At 41.3% G+C, this 16315-nt stretch overlaps 1 protein-coding gene across 1 annotated transcript in view; it reads right to left on the reverse strand.

The window, feature by feature from the left end:
• Positions 1-16315, reverse strand: part of WWC3 (WWC family member 3) — a 117015-nt gene that overhangs the window by 51398 nt on the left and 49302 nt on the right. The window contains exons 2-5 of the mRNA XM_075263648.1: positions 16147-16256; positions 6715-6918; positions 1286-1362; positions 95-174 (exon numbers count right to left, since the gene is read on the reverse strand). Of these exons, the coding sequence (XP_075119749.1) occupies positions 95-174; positions 1286-1362; positions 6715-6918; positions 16147-16256 (471 nt within the window). The remainder of the gene's footprint in view (positions 1-94; positions 175-1285; positions 1363-6714; positions 6919-16146; positions 16257-16315) is intronic.

Here is a 16315-nt window from a genome sequence, read left to right on the forward strand (position 1 = left end):
TAGAAAGAAAGTAGAACACACATGGACGCCCAGAGCACGGTCTATGTATGACAGGTTACAATGGAGGTAAGTATAGAATATGTCACAAACTTACTCTTGCAGAGTCTCCACTCCCTTCTCTTTGAACTGAAGTTCTTGCTTCATCAATGTCAGCTCTCGTTTTAACCTAGAAAGCTAAGAAATAATAGATATTTCACAAACTTTCAGAGAATGCACGTGGTAATAACTCAGGTTTCCACTTTCTAAGCCCAATAGATCATGCCCTTGGAATTTTCTGAACTGGCAGAAATTTATAAGAAATAAGAATAGATACATTCTAAAATACCTTTTTACAAATCAACGACCTATTAGTAGATTATGCCACTGCTTTATGTCTGGTAGGGCCCAACTTCTGGAACCCCCAGTGAAGAGGACACAGCGCTATACCCGTCAGTAGGGGTTGATTTTTTTTTTACAGATTTTGCTAAACAGAACAAACACTTACCCTTCTTTCACATCTGCGTTCGGTATTCCATTCGGGGAGTTCACATGGGGACCCCCTGAACGGAATACCGAACGCAACTGCAAGTGGTGTGCCAGTGAAAGCACACGGACCCCATAGACTATAATATGGTCCGTGTGCTTTCCGCGTGCGAATCATGCAGACAAAAAAATAGATTGTGAACTACTTTCCTGTCCGCATGATCCCTGAGGAGATCTGGTGGCAAGCACATGCACTCCATGATAGTCTATAGGGTCCGTGTGCTTTCACTGGCACACCACTTGCAGTTGCATTTGGTATTCCGTTGGGGGGGGGGGGGGGGACCTCATGCGGACTCCCCCAGACGGAATACCAATGCAGATATGAACGAGGCCTCAGGCTTATAAACCTCACATTGTAAAAATGCAGCATTTTGGCCGCAGCAGAGAAAACTGCAGCATGTCAATTATCATTTTCCGTATAGGTGTAATAGGGGCAGAGAGTCTGCAAAGGAAAATTCTGCGAAAATGCAATGAGAAACGCTGCAGAAAAAAAAATGCAATGCATTTCCGCCATGGTTTATCTGCATTTTTTTTCTTTGCTGCGTCTCGCTATGTGGGGCCTTAGCCTAAAGAAGAGTAAAATTGAAGCAACATAGTAAGCATGCATAAGTGAAAGTCAATGCTTTACAGCAATTTGCAACAGTGATAGTTTTCAAGTAGACCCTTTTTACTTCCCTATAACTCTAGTGAAATATGCAATTGATGAACAGGACTTTTTTCTATGTAAAGACAAAATGGCTTAATATTCATTATCAGGACTTACCCTGTCTCTGCGACCGGCTATTTCAGCCTTGATTTGATGTGGATCATATTTTGTATTTGTAGAAAATCCTGAAAAAGCTAAAAAGAAAAAAAGTACATATTACACATATTACATATCAATACAATATTACCATATATACTTGACTATAAGCTGACCTGAATATAAGCCGAGGCCCCTAATTTTACCACAAAAAAACTGGGAAAAGTTATTGACTCGAGTATAAGCCGAGGGGGAGGGGGGGGGAATGCAGCAGCTACTGGAAAATTAAAAAAATTAAAATGGTCGGAGTTTTTGGGTGCAGTAGTTGCTGGGGAAGGGGAGGGGGTGTTTTGGTTGTCTGTCTGCCCCTTCCCTGAGATTGAGGACTGAGTTTTTTTTCCCCCACTTGGAATTCAGCCTGGCTGAATGTAGGGGATCTGCAGTGCTCCTATTAACCCCTTCCCGACAGAACAGGAGCACTGCAGATCCCCTATATTCAGTAGACCGCCTAAAAGAAAATATGCCTAAAAGAAAATATGAGAAAATGTTGTTGTGCTGTATTTAAGATCTATATAACGCGGTGCCAAAACGTGGTGCTCCCCCATCTAATTCTGTAGTCTCTACGGTGTTCCATATATTATCCATAATAAAAAAAAAGGAAGAATTAAACATGTACTTGATATTGCCAAGCTCACAGAGACCCTTACTATAACACTAATATATTATATAACAGGCACAGTGAACATCACAAAGGCTAAACGTCAACAACAAAAATGCTGATTTTGGTGACTTTGGCTCCAAATAATGAATACAAAGTGATCAAGAAGTTCTAAGTACCCCAGAACAATAATGAAATAATAATAATAATAAAAAAAAAAAAACAGCTAAAAATTTGCACCTTCAATCAGCTCTAGAAATTAAAAAAAGTTATTTGCTAGGGGTTTCCCATGTAAAAAGCTGAAAAGGTAGTGAATGATCATGCAAATCAGAAACTAGCTCCAATCAAAAAATAAAAATACAATACTTCCACACACTTTCAGGCCTGGTTCACATCTGCGTTCGGAGAGTCTGCATGTTTTCCGCACGGTGTCCACACGGAACATGAGAGAGAAGTATTTCATGAACTACTTTCCGCATGACTCGTGTGGAGACCGCACAGAAAACACACGGACCCCATTATAGTCTATGCGGTCCGTATGCTTTCACTGCTCGCAGATTGTCAACGCATTCGGTATTCTGTTCTGGGGACCCAATGGAACGGAATACCAAAGGCAGATGTGAACTAGGCCTCACACACAAATCCCGTCTTGTATAACTTCTTGGAGCTGAATGGAGCAACAGCAAGCATGCTCGACTGTCAATGTGCTGGTAATGAAGAGTAGGGGACTCAGGCCCCAACAATATAAGGATTTGTTGTTTGTGGGGAACTCCCTTTAAAGAGGACCAATCACTAACTTGGAAAACACCTCATAGGGCCTCTCACCTTGAGCATTTTGGTGTTTTGCTCATCCAAAGATATAAATTCTTTTAGTGTTGATGCAATTTCTCTGAGCATGAGATCTGTGTACTACAAACTGCGCAGTTACTGCCCATTGGCCAGTATACCCTAAATTGTATCAGCACTAAAAGGGCTTATATCTTTGGAATAGCTGAACAGAATTGGATAAAATTCTGATGTATGTCAGTGGGCTTTTCAGACATGGTGACAGGTCTTCTTTAATCCATCCACAGTACATTTTGAGAAAGGAGGACACAGAAATGCCAAAGTTTTTCCAATAGTGTCAAAATTGATGACATGTAAACAAATATTAGCCCCACGTCCATCTTCTTCAGGAAAGGGTCTTCTTCGCTTCTTCTTTCAACGGTGGCTTCAAATTTCTGGGCTTCGGCCTAGGGCAAAGCCAACTACACAGTATTGTAAGCGGCCATTTACTTGTGGCCGGCAGGCATGCGCAGTCAGCTGCCCCAGGCCTAGAAGTTTCAAGCCACCGCCGGAAGAAGACGCAAAGAAGACCCCTTCCTGAAGAAGATGGAGGAGGTGCTGGAGAGTTTTCTCGCAGGATTAGGGACGCCCCCAGAGCTGTTTGAGTGCTGGGGCCCGCCCCCAGAGCTGTTTGAGTGCTGAGGCCCGCCCCCAGTGCTGCGAGAGAACTCATTTGCATACCGACAAAAACTGGATTATATATCGAACGGCGGGCCAGAGAAGACATCTAAAGGTAGGAGAAGAATAGCCTTTCTTAAGGCTATTCCTACGTGTTAGGGAAAAAAATTAGTTTTAATGATAGGATCCCTTTAATTTATGCTGCAAATTTTTACACCAGATTTGCCCCTTTTGTAACATTTTCTGCACTGGAAATCCTACATGGTAAATATCCTGTGCGGATTACATCCTATATTACTGTTTATATATCTATAATACTGCAAAGGTATTATATGTATATAGCACAGTATAAAAGGTTTCCAGTAAGAAGTGTGCTATACACAAGAACACATTAGTATCTCGTGACGTATTTATGGGACCGGGGCAGTTGTTGTTTTCTTGTAAGAAAAAAAAAAAATCTCCATGGTGATGGTGACGTTATAATATTCTCATGACCCTCTGAATAGAAAACTAAAAAAAAATTCTTTAAAGAAAAAACTGAGCTGTATGGACATGCCAAGGATACAATAATATAAAGATTATTCTGTATCTGTGGGTGACGTTATCACATCACTCCAGTATTTCTCCTTGGTGTCGATGCTCACCCTGCTATCAGATGTTCTTACTTTGTAATGAGATGCACAAAGATGACACATTGAGAAACTTCTGCAACTACTTAAGATTCTCCCATGACATCATCTTCCTTGATAATTTCATGCGAGGAGAGCGTTCATTCATATAAAACACAGAAGAACTGGAATAAGAGTAATATGTGGGTGGCTGTGATTCACTAAGGGAAAAACGCTCTAAAAGGACAACAAATATCATCTACATAATAGATTTCTGCCTCTTACGAAATGACGACACTTCCCGTGTGCGATGCCAGGAAGGCGATGATGGGATCTGATCCGTCCATCTGAAAACAACTACTGTACGCTACAATGAAGTATTAACCTTTTTAGTTATGTATGCGCCATCACTAGCTCACGCAGCGCAGTGGGAACAAACATGTGGGTTGCAGTAGTTTATATAAAGAATGGCTTTGTCTTATGTTTGGCCTACACACATAGGCCGCTGCCAGATGACATTCTTATCTACAGAGCGGAGAACAGCGGCCAAAATGAATCTCGTAAGACATACGGATACAAGGGACTCTTATAGTATTGGAGTAAAAAAGAATGGTAAGAGTATATTCACGTGGTAACATGGTAATAGTGCCGCAATAAGTAGTCACGGCTCTAACCTATGGTCAACACGTGGCACAAAATCACACCCAATGCATGAAGTTTTGCAGCAAAACATAAAGCTGTGGTTAAAAAGACGACTTATATGTATATGCATTTGCTGTGGCGTGGAAATAGCTGCAGTACTTGCACCTTTACAGTGATATGAAACAAAGGCACTTAGTTCATATACTTTATATTACACGTAATGATCTGGCCTTCAAGTGCAGATCTCAGGGACATCACTGTCTGTATGGGTTTACATATCGCATTCATCATAGAAATGTATTAAAAGGGTTATGTATATTGTGGGGAAGATAGCTCGGTAGCAGTAGTGGTGCGGACCCAGCCTGTCAAAGACAGGGACAAAAAATACGCAAAAACCTGGAAAATAAATAAACCTTGACTTCAGGCACAAAATGAGTCTGAAAGTAAAATACAGCCTTAACTTCGGGCAAACCATAAGAAAGACAATCCTGCTCGTCTGAGTAACTAACTAAATAGTAATAAACTAACTATACATGTGGCTTGCCTCAGCCACACAAACAAACCAACAAGCATGACACAGTCTCATCAGGGTAACAGAACAGACCCAGACGCCGCCTCTCACTCCCTGGATCTGCCCTGAGGTGCAGGATCTTCAACCTTGTATGGACCAGTAACGAGCCTTTGACCCACACCTGGGCTGAGGCCTACTCCAGACCCGCACTGGATCACATATAGGTCAGAAACCTGGGGCTGATATAGCGGGACTCCAGTACTCTGCACAATATATATACACATGTCTAACCCAACCTTCTCCCAAAACACACTATCCATTCTACTAAATAGGACCTAACATAATAGTACCCCCTTAATATAACTATTCTGAAGCAACTTGTCTTAGCATGATGTGCGGTTCCTCTGCTGCTCCACCTACAAATTGATGAATAAACGAGATTACTGCTTGGGGGTGTGTCCCTGCACCTGACACTGTGAAGAGTGCCCAAGGACACGCCCCTATGACAATGTAACATCTAGTTGTCAATTTATTCATACATGTGTAGGAAGAATTACAGTAGAAAGGCACAACACAGTTATAAGAAAGTTCCAGAATTGCAATGTCATTGGGAAGACAAGTACCTACTAGAGATGAGCAAGTAGTACTCGATCGAGTAGGTGTTCGATCGAATACTGCGGTATTCTAAATACTCGTACTCGTTCGAGTACCACTTGCTGTTTGAATTTAAAAGTTTGATGCAGAACCAGCATTGATTGGCCGAATGCTATACAGTCGGCTAATCAACGCTGGTTCTTCTCCTATCTTTAGAAGTCTTCTCCGTGCAGCTTCTCCGCAGCGTCTTCCGGCTCTTCATTCACTCTGCCAGGCATCGGGCCTGGGCAGAGCCGACTGCGCATGTCTGCTTGTAGTGCGGTCTTGCGCAGTCGGCTCTGCCCAGGCCCGATGCCTGGCAGAGTGAATGAAGAGCCGGAAGACGCCGCGGGGACGCTGCAAGGAGAAGACTTCTCGGAGGATCCAGCCCGACCCTCACTCGTGGACTTGGTAAGTGTAATTTGATCGAATGTTGCCTACCCCTGAAACGAGCATTTTCCCCATAGACTATAATAGGGTTCGATATTCGATTCGAATAGTCGAATATTGAGGGGCTACTCGAAACAAATATCGAACCTCGAACATTTTACTGTTCGCTCATCTCTAGTACCTACTAAAAAAAGACATGTCCTTATAGGTGACAAGTCCCTTTTAAATCTGTACACCACTAGACCTTTTCAGCAATGTCAGACCCTGCATAGCGAAAATATGTGCAAAGGATAAAAGCAGGTAACAAAGTAAAACAATCATGACCCAAGACATATAGTCTTACTAATGTGCCAACATATACCAAGTACATAGCCACGCCTATGATATTCTATGTCTACTGCACATACTACCGTATACATTATCATGTATGGATACACATGAAGAGCAAGCCCAGAAGGCAAGTTTTGGCTTATGCCTAATACTTCATACCAATAAAATAATTGTTAATATGATAAATAGATGTTATCATCCCACAGGAGCAGTCAGAAGAGATCCTTGTACTTACAGCTGGCATGGGAGCGACTGTCGTCTTCACACAGTTCGTGGAGTTGCTGATATTCTTCCTGAGCCAGCTCAAACCGCTGCTGCTTGATTTGATAAATCTCCTTTTTGGCATTAAGAGCCTCCTGGGCTACAACCAAATATTCCTTCAGCATCCGCTCTTGTTCTCGTCTCCATTGCTCTCGGGGGTCCTCAATTTGTGTGATTTCTACAAGCCAACATGAAAATGTGTGATATATTAAAGGGAGTAAAAGTATTACTGGAAATGCATGCCTAGGACTTACAGAAATGTCATTTGATCACCCCATGTGGCTGATCTTAACCTGGTCGAATTACACTGAATTAGATTAAAGGTAATCTCATGGCACTGGCGGACAATGACACGTGTCCAACCTTAGACCTCCTTGGCACCAAAGGAAAAAAAATCATATTCTTGGTAAGCCACATTTAAAGAATGACATTTTTTTGAGAAGTACCAAACTCTATGCAATAAAGCGCTGTGAAGCGAGCTGCGGCCTCTTCAGGAATCTGTCGCTGGTCCAGGCGCCAGAATGAAAAACTAATCTAGGTAGGAACTGGCGTAGATTTCCATTCTCTTCCATTCAACTCAGGCTAGGCAACTCTCATGAGTTTTAATAAGATTATGAGTATAATATCACTCCTTAAGGAGAGAGCACCTTTACAGGCGTATGGAGTCTTATGAAGCCATTTTCGCCCCACTGGGGGATTATGGGAAAAATATGCAAATCTGTTTTCCAAGCTGTCAATAGGAAGACATTGTCTCTGTTTGCTACTCTCTATGGGTAGCCCTCTTAACCGGTTAAGGACCAGGCCCAAAAGTATGTTAAAGACCAGGCCTTTTTTTTCAAAACTGACATGTGTAACTTTAAATGGCAATAACTTTGAGACGGTTTAACTTACACAAATGATTTTGAGATTGTTTTTTTCGTAACACATTATACTTCATGTTAGTGGTAAATATTAATCAATATTTTTGTATTTATTTATAAAAAAACTAGGAAATTTGATGGAAATTTTGAAAAAATTGCAATTTTCAAAATGTGAAATTCTCTGCTTTTCAGGCAGATAGTCATACCACCCAAATACATGAATAAATATTATCTCCCATATCTCTGCTTTATATCGGCATCATCTTTTGATTGTCTTTTAATTTATTTTGGACGTTACAAGGCTTACAAGTGTAACAGTGATTTTCTAAATTTGCAAGAAAATTCTCCAAACCAATTTTTTAGGGACCGCTTCAGTTCTGTAAGGAATTATAAAGGCCTATATAATAGAAACCCCCATAAATCACCCCATTTTCAAAACTACACCCCTCAAATTATTCAAAACAGCATTTGGGATGTTTGTTAACCCTTTAAGTTTTTCATAAGAATAAACATAATATGGAAGTGAAATTTAGACATTTCATTTTTTTTCATTAATACATTCATTTAGACCTAAAATTAACACATTCACAAAGGGTTAAAGGAGAAAATGCATCTCACATTTTGTTATGCAATTTCTCCCGTACACAGAAATACCCCACATGTGGGCGTAAACTGATTTTTGGGTACACAGCAGTGCATGGAAGGGAAGGAGCGACACTGGGTGTGTGAACAGCAGATTTTGCTGGAATAATTTTCAGGCACCATGCCTCATTTGCAGAGACCCTAGAGTACCAAAACAATGGAAACCCTCCAAAAGTGACCCCATTTTAGAATCTACACCCCTCACAGAATTCATCAAGGGGTATAGTCAGCATTTTGACCCTACAGTTATTCCACAGATTTTACTAACATTGGGATGTGTAAATGAAAAATTACTAAAATGTCACTTTATCCCCAAAGTTTTAATTTTCACAAGGGGATAAAGGAGTAAAAGCCCCCCACAGTTTGTTAAAAAATTTCTCCTGAACACGGCAATACCCCATGTGTGGCCATATTCTGCTGTATGGGTACATGGCGGGGCTTGGAATGGAAGGAGCGCTATTTGGCTTTTGGATGGCAGATTTTGCTGGAATAATTTTAGGTGCCATGTCGCATTAGCAGAGCCCCTAGAGTACCAATACAGTGGAAACCCCCTAAAAGTGACCCCATTTTGGAAACTACACCCCCCAAAGAACATATGAAAGGGTATAGTGAGCATTTTGACCCTACAGCTGTTTCACAGATTTTATTAACATTGGGGCATGAAAATGAAAAATTACTTTTTTTCCAATAAACTGTCAATTTAGCCCCAAATTTTTCATTTTCACAAGAGGATAAAGGGGAAAAAGCTCCATAAAGTTCGTTAAACAATTTCTCCTGAACACAGAAATGCCCCATATGTGGCCATAATCTGCTGTATGGGAACATGGTGGGGCTCAGAATGGAAAGCGCTATTTTAATTTTGAAGGACAGATTTTGCTGGAATATTTTTCAAGTCCCATGTCGCATTTGCAGAGCCCCTAAAGTATCAATATAGTGGAAACCCCCTAAAAGTGACCCCATTTTGGAAACTACACCACTCATAGAATTTATCTAGGGGTAGAGTGAGCATTTTGGCCTCACAGCTGTTTCACAGATTTTATTAACATTGGGGCGTAAAAATGAAAAATTACTTTTTTTTCACAATGTATCGTCCATTTAGCGCCATATTTTTAATTTTGCAAGTAGTTAAAAAATTAAAAGCCCCCCACAGTTTGTTACAAAATTTCTCCTGAACACGGCAATACCCCATATGTGGCCATAATCTGCTGTATGGGTACATGGTGAGGCTCAGAATGGAAAGAGAGGTATTTGGATTTTGGAGGGCAGATGTGGCTGGAATAGTTTTGAGGTGCCATGTTGCATTTGCTGAGCCCCTAAAGTACCAATACAATGGAAACCCCTCAAAAGTGACCCCATTTTATAAACTACACCTGTCATGGAATGAATCAAGGGGTATTATCATTTTGTGCCTAAAATGCTTCCAAAAAATGAATGTCCAAAATGAAAATTGAAATTTTGAAAGAAATATGCCATTTCGGTGCCCAATACGTTGCACCCACTTTGTGTTGTCAGAGACCTGCACTCCTAAAACTATTAAGGGGCCATCCCGAGGGGCAAAAAAATATATATGTGTCTGCTTGGGCACACAGCAGGGCTCAGAAGGGAAGGAGCACTGCGCTTTTTAGCTTTTGGGGTACAGATTTAGAGGGACTTTCTGGGGGCCATGTTCCTTTTGGAGAGACCTGGAGGTAACTGTAAACCCCATTTTGTAGGGGCAAGTTTAGGGTCTCTGCAAAAGTGTCATGGCATCCAAAAACCAAACCATCTGTGCTCCATAAACCCAATAACCCTTCTGTGTCCGTCTGTGCCCTAATATCAGTTTATAACCACTTATGACATTACGTACGTTATCCCGGGTACACCAGTGTCATACATGTGCCCTAATATCAGTTTATACCCACATATGACATTACGTCCGTTATCCCGGGTACACCAGTGTCATACATGTGTCATAAACTGTAGTTTGGGCGCACAGCAGGGCGCAGAAGGGAAGGAGCGCTATTTTGGTTTCTGGAGCACAGTTTGGTTTTTGGACGTCATGCCACTTTTGCAAAGCCCCTGAATTGTCAATAAAGTGGAATCCGCAGACATGTCACCCTATTTTGGACACTAGCCCACTGATGGGATTTATCAAGTGGCGTAGCGAGAATTTTTAACCCTTGAGTGTTGCATTTATTTAGTTTCCAGAAATGAAATCGCAACTGATAATGAGAAGTTAAAAATGAAAAATTTCCAGAGATTCGCCATTTCAGTGCCCGATATGTTGTGCCCAACTTATGTCATCAGAGACACTCCAAAAACTGGTAAGCGGGTATCCCGGGCACAACAGCTTTCAGAGCGTTCATCTCTGATACAAGTCAGGCACAATATATTACGCACAGAAATGATGTATTCCTGGAAAAATGGTCATTTTCACCTCTCACAATCAGCTTCGTATTCATTTATGGATAATAAGTTATAGCAAAACTTGGGGGCTAAAAATGCTCTCTGTACCCCTGGATAAATCCTTCAGGGGTGTAGTTTCCAAAATAGGGTCTCATATCAGGGGATTCCACTTTACTGGCGTTTCAGCTGTGCAAAAGTGTCATGGCATCCAAAAACCAAACCGTCTGCGCTCCAAAAACCCAATAACCCTTCTTCCCTTCTGTGTCTGGCTGTGCCCTAATATCAGTTTATTCCCACATATGACATTACGTCCGTTATCCCGGGTACACCAGTGTCATACATGTGTCATACATATGGCATAAACTGCAGTTTGGGCGCACAGCAGGGCGCAGAAGGGAAGGAGCGCGATGAGGCTTTTGGAGTACAGATTCAGATGTTTGGTATCTGGACGCCATGTCATGTTTGTAGAGCCTGTAAGGTACCAGAAAAGTGGATTCCCCAAAGGAGTGACCCCATTTTGAAAACTGCACCCCTCAAAGAATTTATCAGGGGGTGTAGTGAGTATTAGTATCCGGACGTGACTGCACAGTGGATGGCGAAGAGGGAGTATATAAGCTGTGCGGAGGACATTGCAGACACCAAATTCCCTACTATGTCCCAGTAGCTCCTATGATTGGGGGAGTCACTCTGGGGGTCACTTTAGGGGTCACTTCTGGTGTCTGTTCCCTCATAAGCTGTAAATCTGGGGTGTCCACTGATATTCGCTCACACTGCTTATACATTCCCTTCCTGACGCCGCCAGTTGTATTCTAATAATTTGGCGATTTTGGTTTTTTTTGTCTTCACATTGGTAGATGCTATATTTTCTTTATTCTTTTGGTGACGTGGCCATATAATGGCTTGTTGTTTGCGGGATGTGATGTATTTTGTAATGACACCATTTTTGGGTGCCTACAACATACTGAATACATTTTATTAACTCTTTCTTGCTGGATTTAAAAAAAAAAATAAAAAATCAATCCTGGCATTGAGTTGTACCCTTTAAATTTTGCGCCATGCAGCGTACAGTATAAGTAACATGTAGCCTTTATTCTGCGGGTCGGTACGGTTACGGCGATACCTCATTTATAGTATTTTTTTATGCGATACTAATTCTGCAGAACAAAAACACATTTGGGGACATAAATCAGTGATTTTTGCATCGCCATCTTCTGAGAGGCGTAACATTTTTATTTTTCGGTTGACAGTGTTGGTTGAGGGCTTATTTTTTGCGGGACAACCTGCGCTTTTTATTGGTACTGTTGTGGGGTGCATATGATTTTTTGATCACTTTTTATAGCATATTTTGTAAGGTGATATGGTGAAAAATCATTACTTCTGGCGGGTTTTTTCCGTTTTTTTTTTCAGCTGTACACCATATACATTAAATATTATTTCAGTTTTATTGTACAGGTTGTTACGGACGCGGCGATACCAAATTTGCATTGTTTTTATTAATTTTTAGTACTTTTTTTATATAATTCATTTTGTATAGAGAAAAAGGGATTTTTGGACTTTATAACTTTATTACTTTTTTCATACACTTTATTTTTTTTTAACTTTTATTTTTTAACTTTTTCATGTGTCCATTTAGGACACTTGAATCAGTTGATGCTTTGATGAAAGCACCAACTGATTCTGTATACTAGCTTGCAAGACACGAGCAGGACATGAGCCTGCTCGTGTCCTGTAAGCTGCAGAGGAAGTGAGCTGCATCGCTCACTTCCTCCATCGGTCGGCAGGATCAACCAGGTATGTGGGGCTCCGGTAGTCTGGGGTCACTGGCCAGACCCCAGACTACCTTCTACTGACATCGGCACCCCCCGATCTCGCCGCGGGGGGTGCCGATCAGCTTCAATCTTCGGCGGATCCCTTTCGATCGCGCCGTGATGTTTCACGGCAGGATCGAAAGGGTTAAAACGTTCAGTCGGAACTGAGTCCGACTGAACGTTGTTGAGGGGGTGGTTAGGTGTTAGTAACACCTAACCCCTGCCCTCCCCCCGCCCCACCCCCTGCCTAGTGAGTCTCTGAAGACCGGCCGTAAATTTACTATCGGCTGGTCTTAGAGACCAGGACTGCTGGCCGTAAATTTACGGCCAGCGGTCCTTAACCGGTTAAACATCATTCATGACTTTTTCAATAAGCCTATTGCTATGATGCGAGGATTTGCCAAACCAATAGATCTATTCCAAAAGGAACAGAATCCCAGCTGTGGACAGCACTGTCTCGATCTGGTTGGATCTCTGCAGCACAGCGTAGGGAACACTGGTTTGGCCAAGGTTGTGAATTTTAATAAATATGCCAGGCCGAGGCAGGTCTTGATCCTATCCCTGCAACACCGACATCAGGGCTAAAGGCAAGAAAGGCCTTTGCAAAAAAAAAGTGCACCTCAATATCAACCCTATAGTTATCTGCATAGAAGGAATGATGTTCCCGGTATTCTGGGTGACTTGTTTATAGAACAGTATATAAATCTATAAATTTAAATAAAATGTTGAAGGCATTCTCTTATGAAAACAGACAGTATCCCTGGCGCGTTTAGCTGATTTCACCAGGATCGGCTCCCGGCACTCATGGCAAACAGCGGATCCTGAAAGGTGAAACCTCTGCTGTAGACGAAATGTAATATTAAAAGAAGGGCCCAATCCTGCCAGAATGGGAGCCAGTAATTCAGGCTAGGAATTTCACTGTGACTCTTGTGGCGTGAACAAAAGATTGCTGTGTTGTGAATGGAGTGGCACTGAGGCCCCAAGGGTGCCATTGCTTGACTTTTTTGAAACAGTTGTGGTACCCGCGGGGTACGCAGAGCGATATTGTAATCTTTTGTTCGCACAATGGGTGTTGCTGCCAATGTTTCCGCGCGGCTCTAGCCTCAGAGTCACTCTCAATTCTGGCTCATAGGGGGGTTCTGACGGAGGGACCTCTATGATAACACAATAAGTTGTCATCATGTTATTCAATCTGAAAAATCCTAAATGTCTCCACCTACACTGCCCTCTGCTCCTGATTCCACAGTACAATATACAGTCCTATGAAAAAGTTTGGGCACCCCTATTAATCTTAATCATTTTTAGTTCTAAATATTTTGGTGTTTATAACAGCCATTTCAGTTTGATATATCTAATAACTGATGGACACAGTAATATTTCAGGATTGAAATGAGGTTTATTGTACTAACAGAAAATGTGCAATATGCATTAAACCAAAATTTGACCGGTGCAAAAGTATGGGCACCTCAACAGAAAAGTGACATTAATATTTAGTAGATCCTCCTTTTGCAAAGATAACAGCCTCTAGTCGCTTCCTGTAGCTTTTAATCAGTTCCTGGATCCTGGATAAAGGTATTTTGGACAAACAATTCAAGTTCAGTTAAGTTAGATGGTCGCCGAGCATGGACAGCCCGCTTCAAATCATCCCACAGATGTTCAATGATATTCAGGTCTGGGGACTGGGATGGCCATTCCAGAACATTGTAATTGTTCCTCTGCATGAATGCCTGAGGATTTGGAGCGGTGTTTTGGATCATTGTCTTGCTGAAATATCCATCCCCGGCGTAACTTCAACTTCGTCACTGATTCTTGAACATTATTCTCAAGAATCTGCTGATACTGAGTGGAATTCATGCGACTCTCAACTTTAACAAGATTCCCGATGCCGGCATTGGCCACACAGCCACAAAGCATGATGGAACCTCCACCAAATTTTACAGTGGGTAGCAAGTGTTTTTCTTGGAATGCTGTTTCTTTTTGGACGCCATGCATAACGCCTTTTTTTTATAACCAAACAACTCAATTTTTGTTTCCAAAATGAAGCTGCCTTGTCCAAATGTGCTTTTTCATACCTCAGGCAACTCTATTTGTGGTGTACGTGCAGAAACGGCTTCTTTCTCATCACTCTCCCATACAGCTTCTATTTGTGCAAAGTGCGCTGTATAGTTGACCGATGCACAGTGACACCATCTGCAGCAAGATGATGCTGCAGCTCTTTGGAGGTGGTCTGTGGATTGTCCTTGACTGTTCTCACCATTCTTCTTCTCTGCCTTTCTGATATTTTTCTTGGCCTGCCACTTCTGGGCTTAACAAGAACTGTCCCTGTGGTCTTCCATTTCCTTACTATGTTCCTCACAGTGGAAACTGACAGGTTAAATCTCTGAGACAACTTTTTGTATCCTTCCCCTGAACAACTATGTTGAACAATCTTTGTTTTCAGATCATTTGAGAGTTGTTTTGAGTAGCCCATGATGCCACTCTTCAGAGGAGATTCAAATAGGAGATCAACTTGCAATTGGCCACCTTAAATACCTTTTCTTATGATTGGATACATCTGGCTATGAAGTTCAAAGCTCACTGAGGTTACAAAACCAATTTTGTGCTTCAGTAAGTCAGTAAAAAGTAGTTAGGGGAATTCAAATCAATAAAATGATAAGGGTGCCCATACTTTTGCACCGGTCAAATTTTGGTTTAATGCATATTGCACATTTTCTGTTAGTACAATAAACCTCATTTCAATCCTGAAATATTACTGTGTCCATCAGTTATTAGATATATCAAACTGAAATGGCTGTTGCAAACACCAAAATATTTAGAACAAAAAATGATTAAGATTAATAGGGGTGCCCAAACTTTTTCATAGGACTGTAGTTCTCTGCTAGGAACAGGAAATGGGATATCAAACTTTATGGATTACCGATTGCTAAATTAAAGTTATTGTATTGCTTTTATTACAATTACTGGTGTAAAACTAAAATTTGGAGAGAAAATTCTTGGTGGTCTTTGACTGCCTCACTGTCTGTTGGATAGGCTTCATTGGCCATTATTGGGATGAACTCACCAATTTAGTCAGGATCTAATGAATTTGGGTCATCCTATCAGACCTGTAATGGCGGACAGTGCTGCGTATGCTGATATCTAGCTGACTTTCATCTAATGTGTTCCATTGTTCTCAGATTAAATAAGCAAGCGCGTGTTTACGGGCAGGGTCTCAAGAAATACATATAGCCGCCATTAGACATTAATTGAATTAATTTGACTAATTTGCCATTTCAAGGCAGATGGCAGATTTGCCAATTCAGCATAATCTTGAAATTTACGTCGGATATATTCCAGACAGGCTTTCTTCCGCTGTCACAATGTGGCACTCCTTAAGCACATCTTGACATATCTAGTTTGGGATGCAAGACATGTGGGTGTGGATACTCAGAAACACGGGACATGGCTTAAACGTGTAAAGGCTGCGTTCTTAAATTCTGGCACAAAGTGAGCCAAATAAAACGTGGTATAAACATAGACTAAACAGTCTAAATATACGCCAGATTTATCGTCCAGCAACAGCCACTGTGATAAATCTGGTGCATTGTCAGACTGCTTGTCTAAGTTTATACCGCCGTACTATTAGTAAATCTGTGCCATGGTGTGTTGTATTAAAATCTATAAATTAGAGGGAGAATAAAAAGGACAACTTAACCTGAAAAAGAAACTTACGGTTTATATGGTCCATGTAATAAACACCAATTTGCTGATCGTAAACCATTTCCCATCCTAAAGGCAGTTCATTCCCAACACAGTCTGCAAATGTTAAAGGCTTTGTTATCCTAGAGAGAAGAAAAAAGAACATTGAATATTAATTGATGAGCTGTGACAACAGCATAGC

The sequence above is a fragment of the Leptodactylus fuscus genome, chromosome 2 (genome assembly GCF_031893055.1).
Source record: "Leptodactylus fuscus isolate aLepFus1 chromosome 2, aLepFus1.hap2, whole genome shotgun sequence".
NCBI lineage: Eukaryota > Metazoa > Chordata > Amphibia > Anura > Leptodactylidae > Leptodactylus > Leptodactylus fuscus.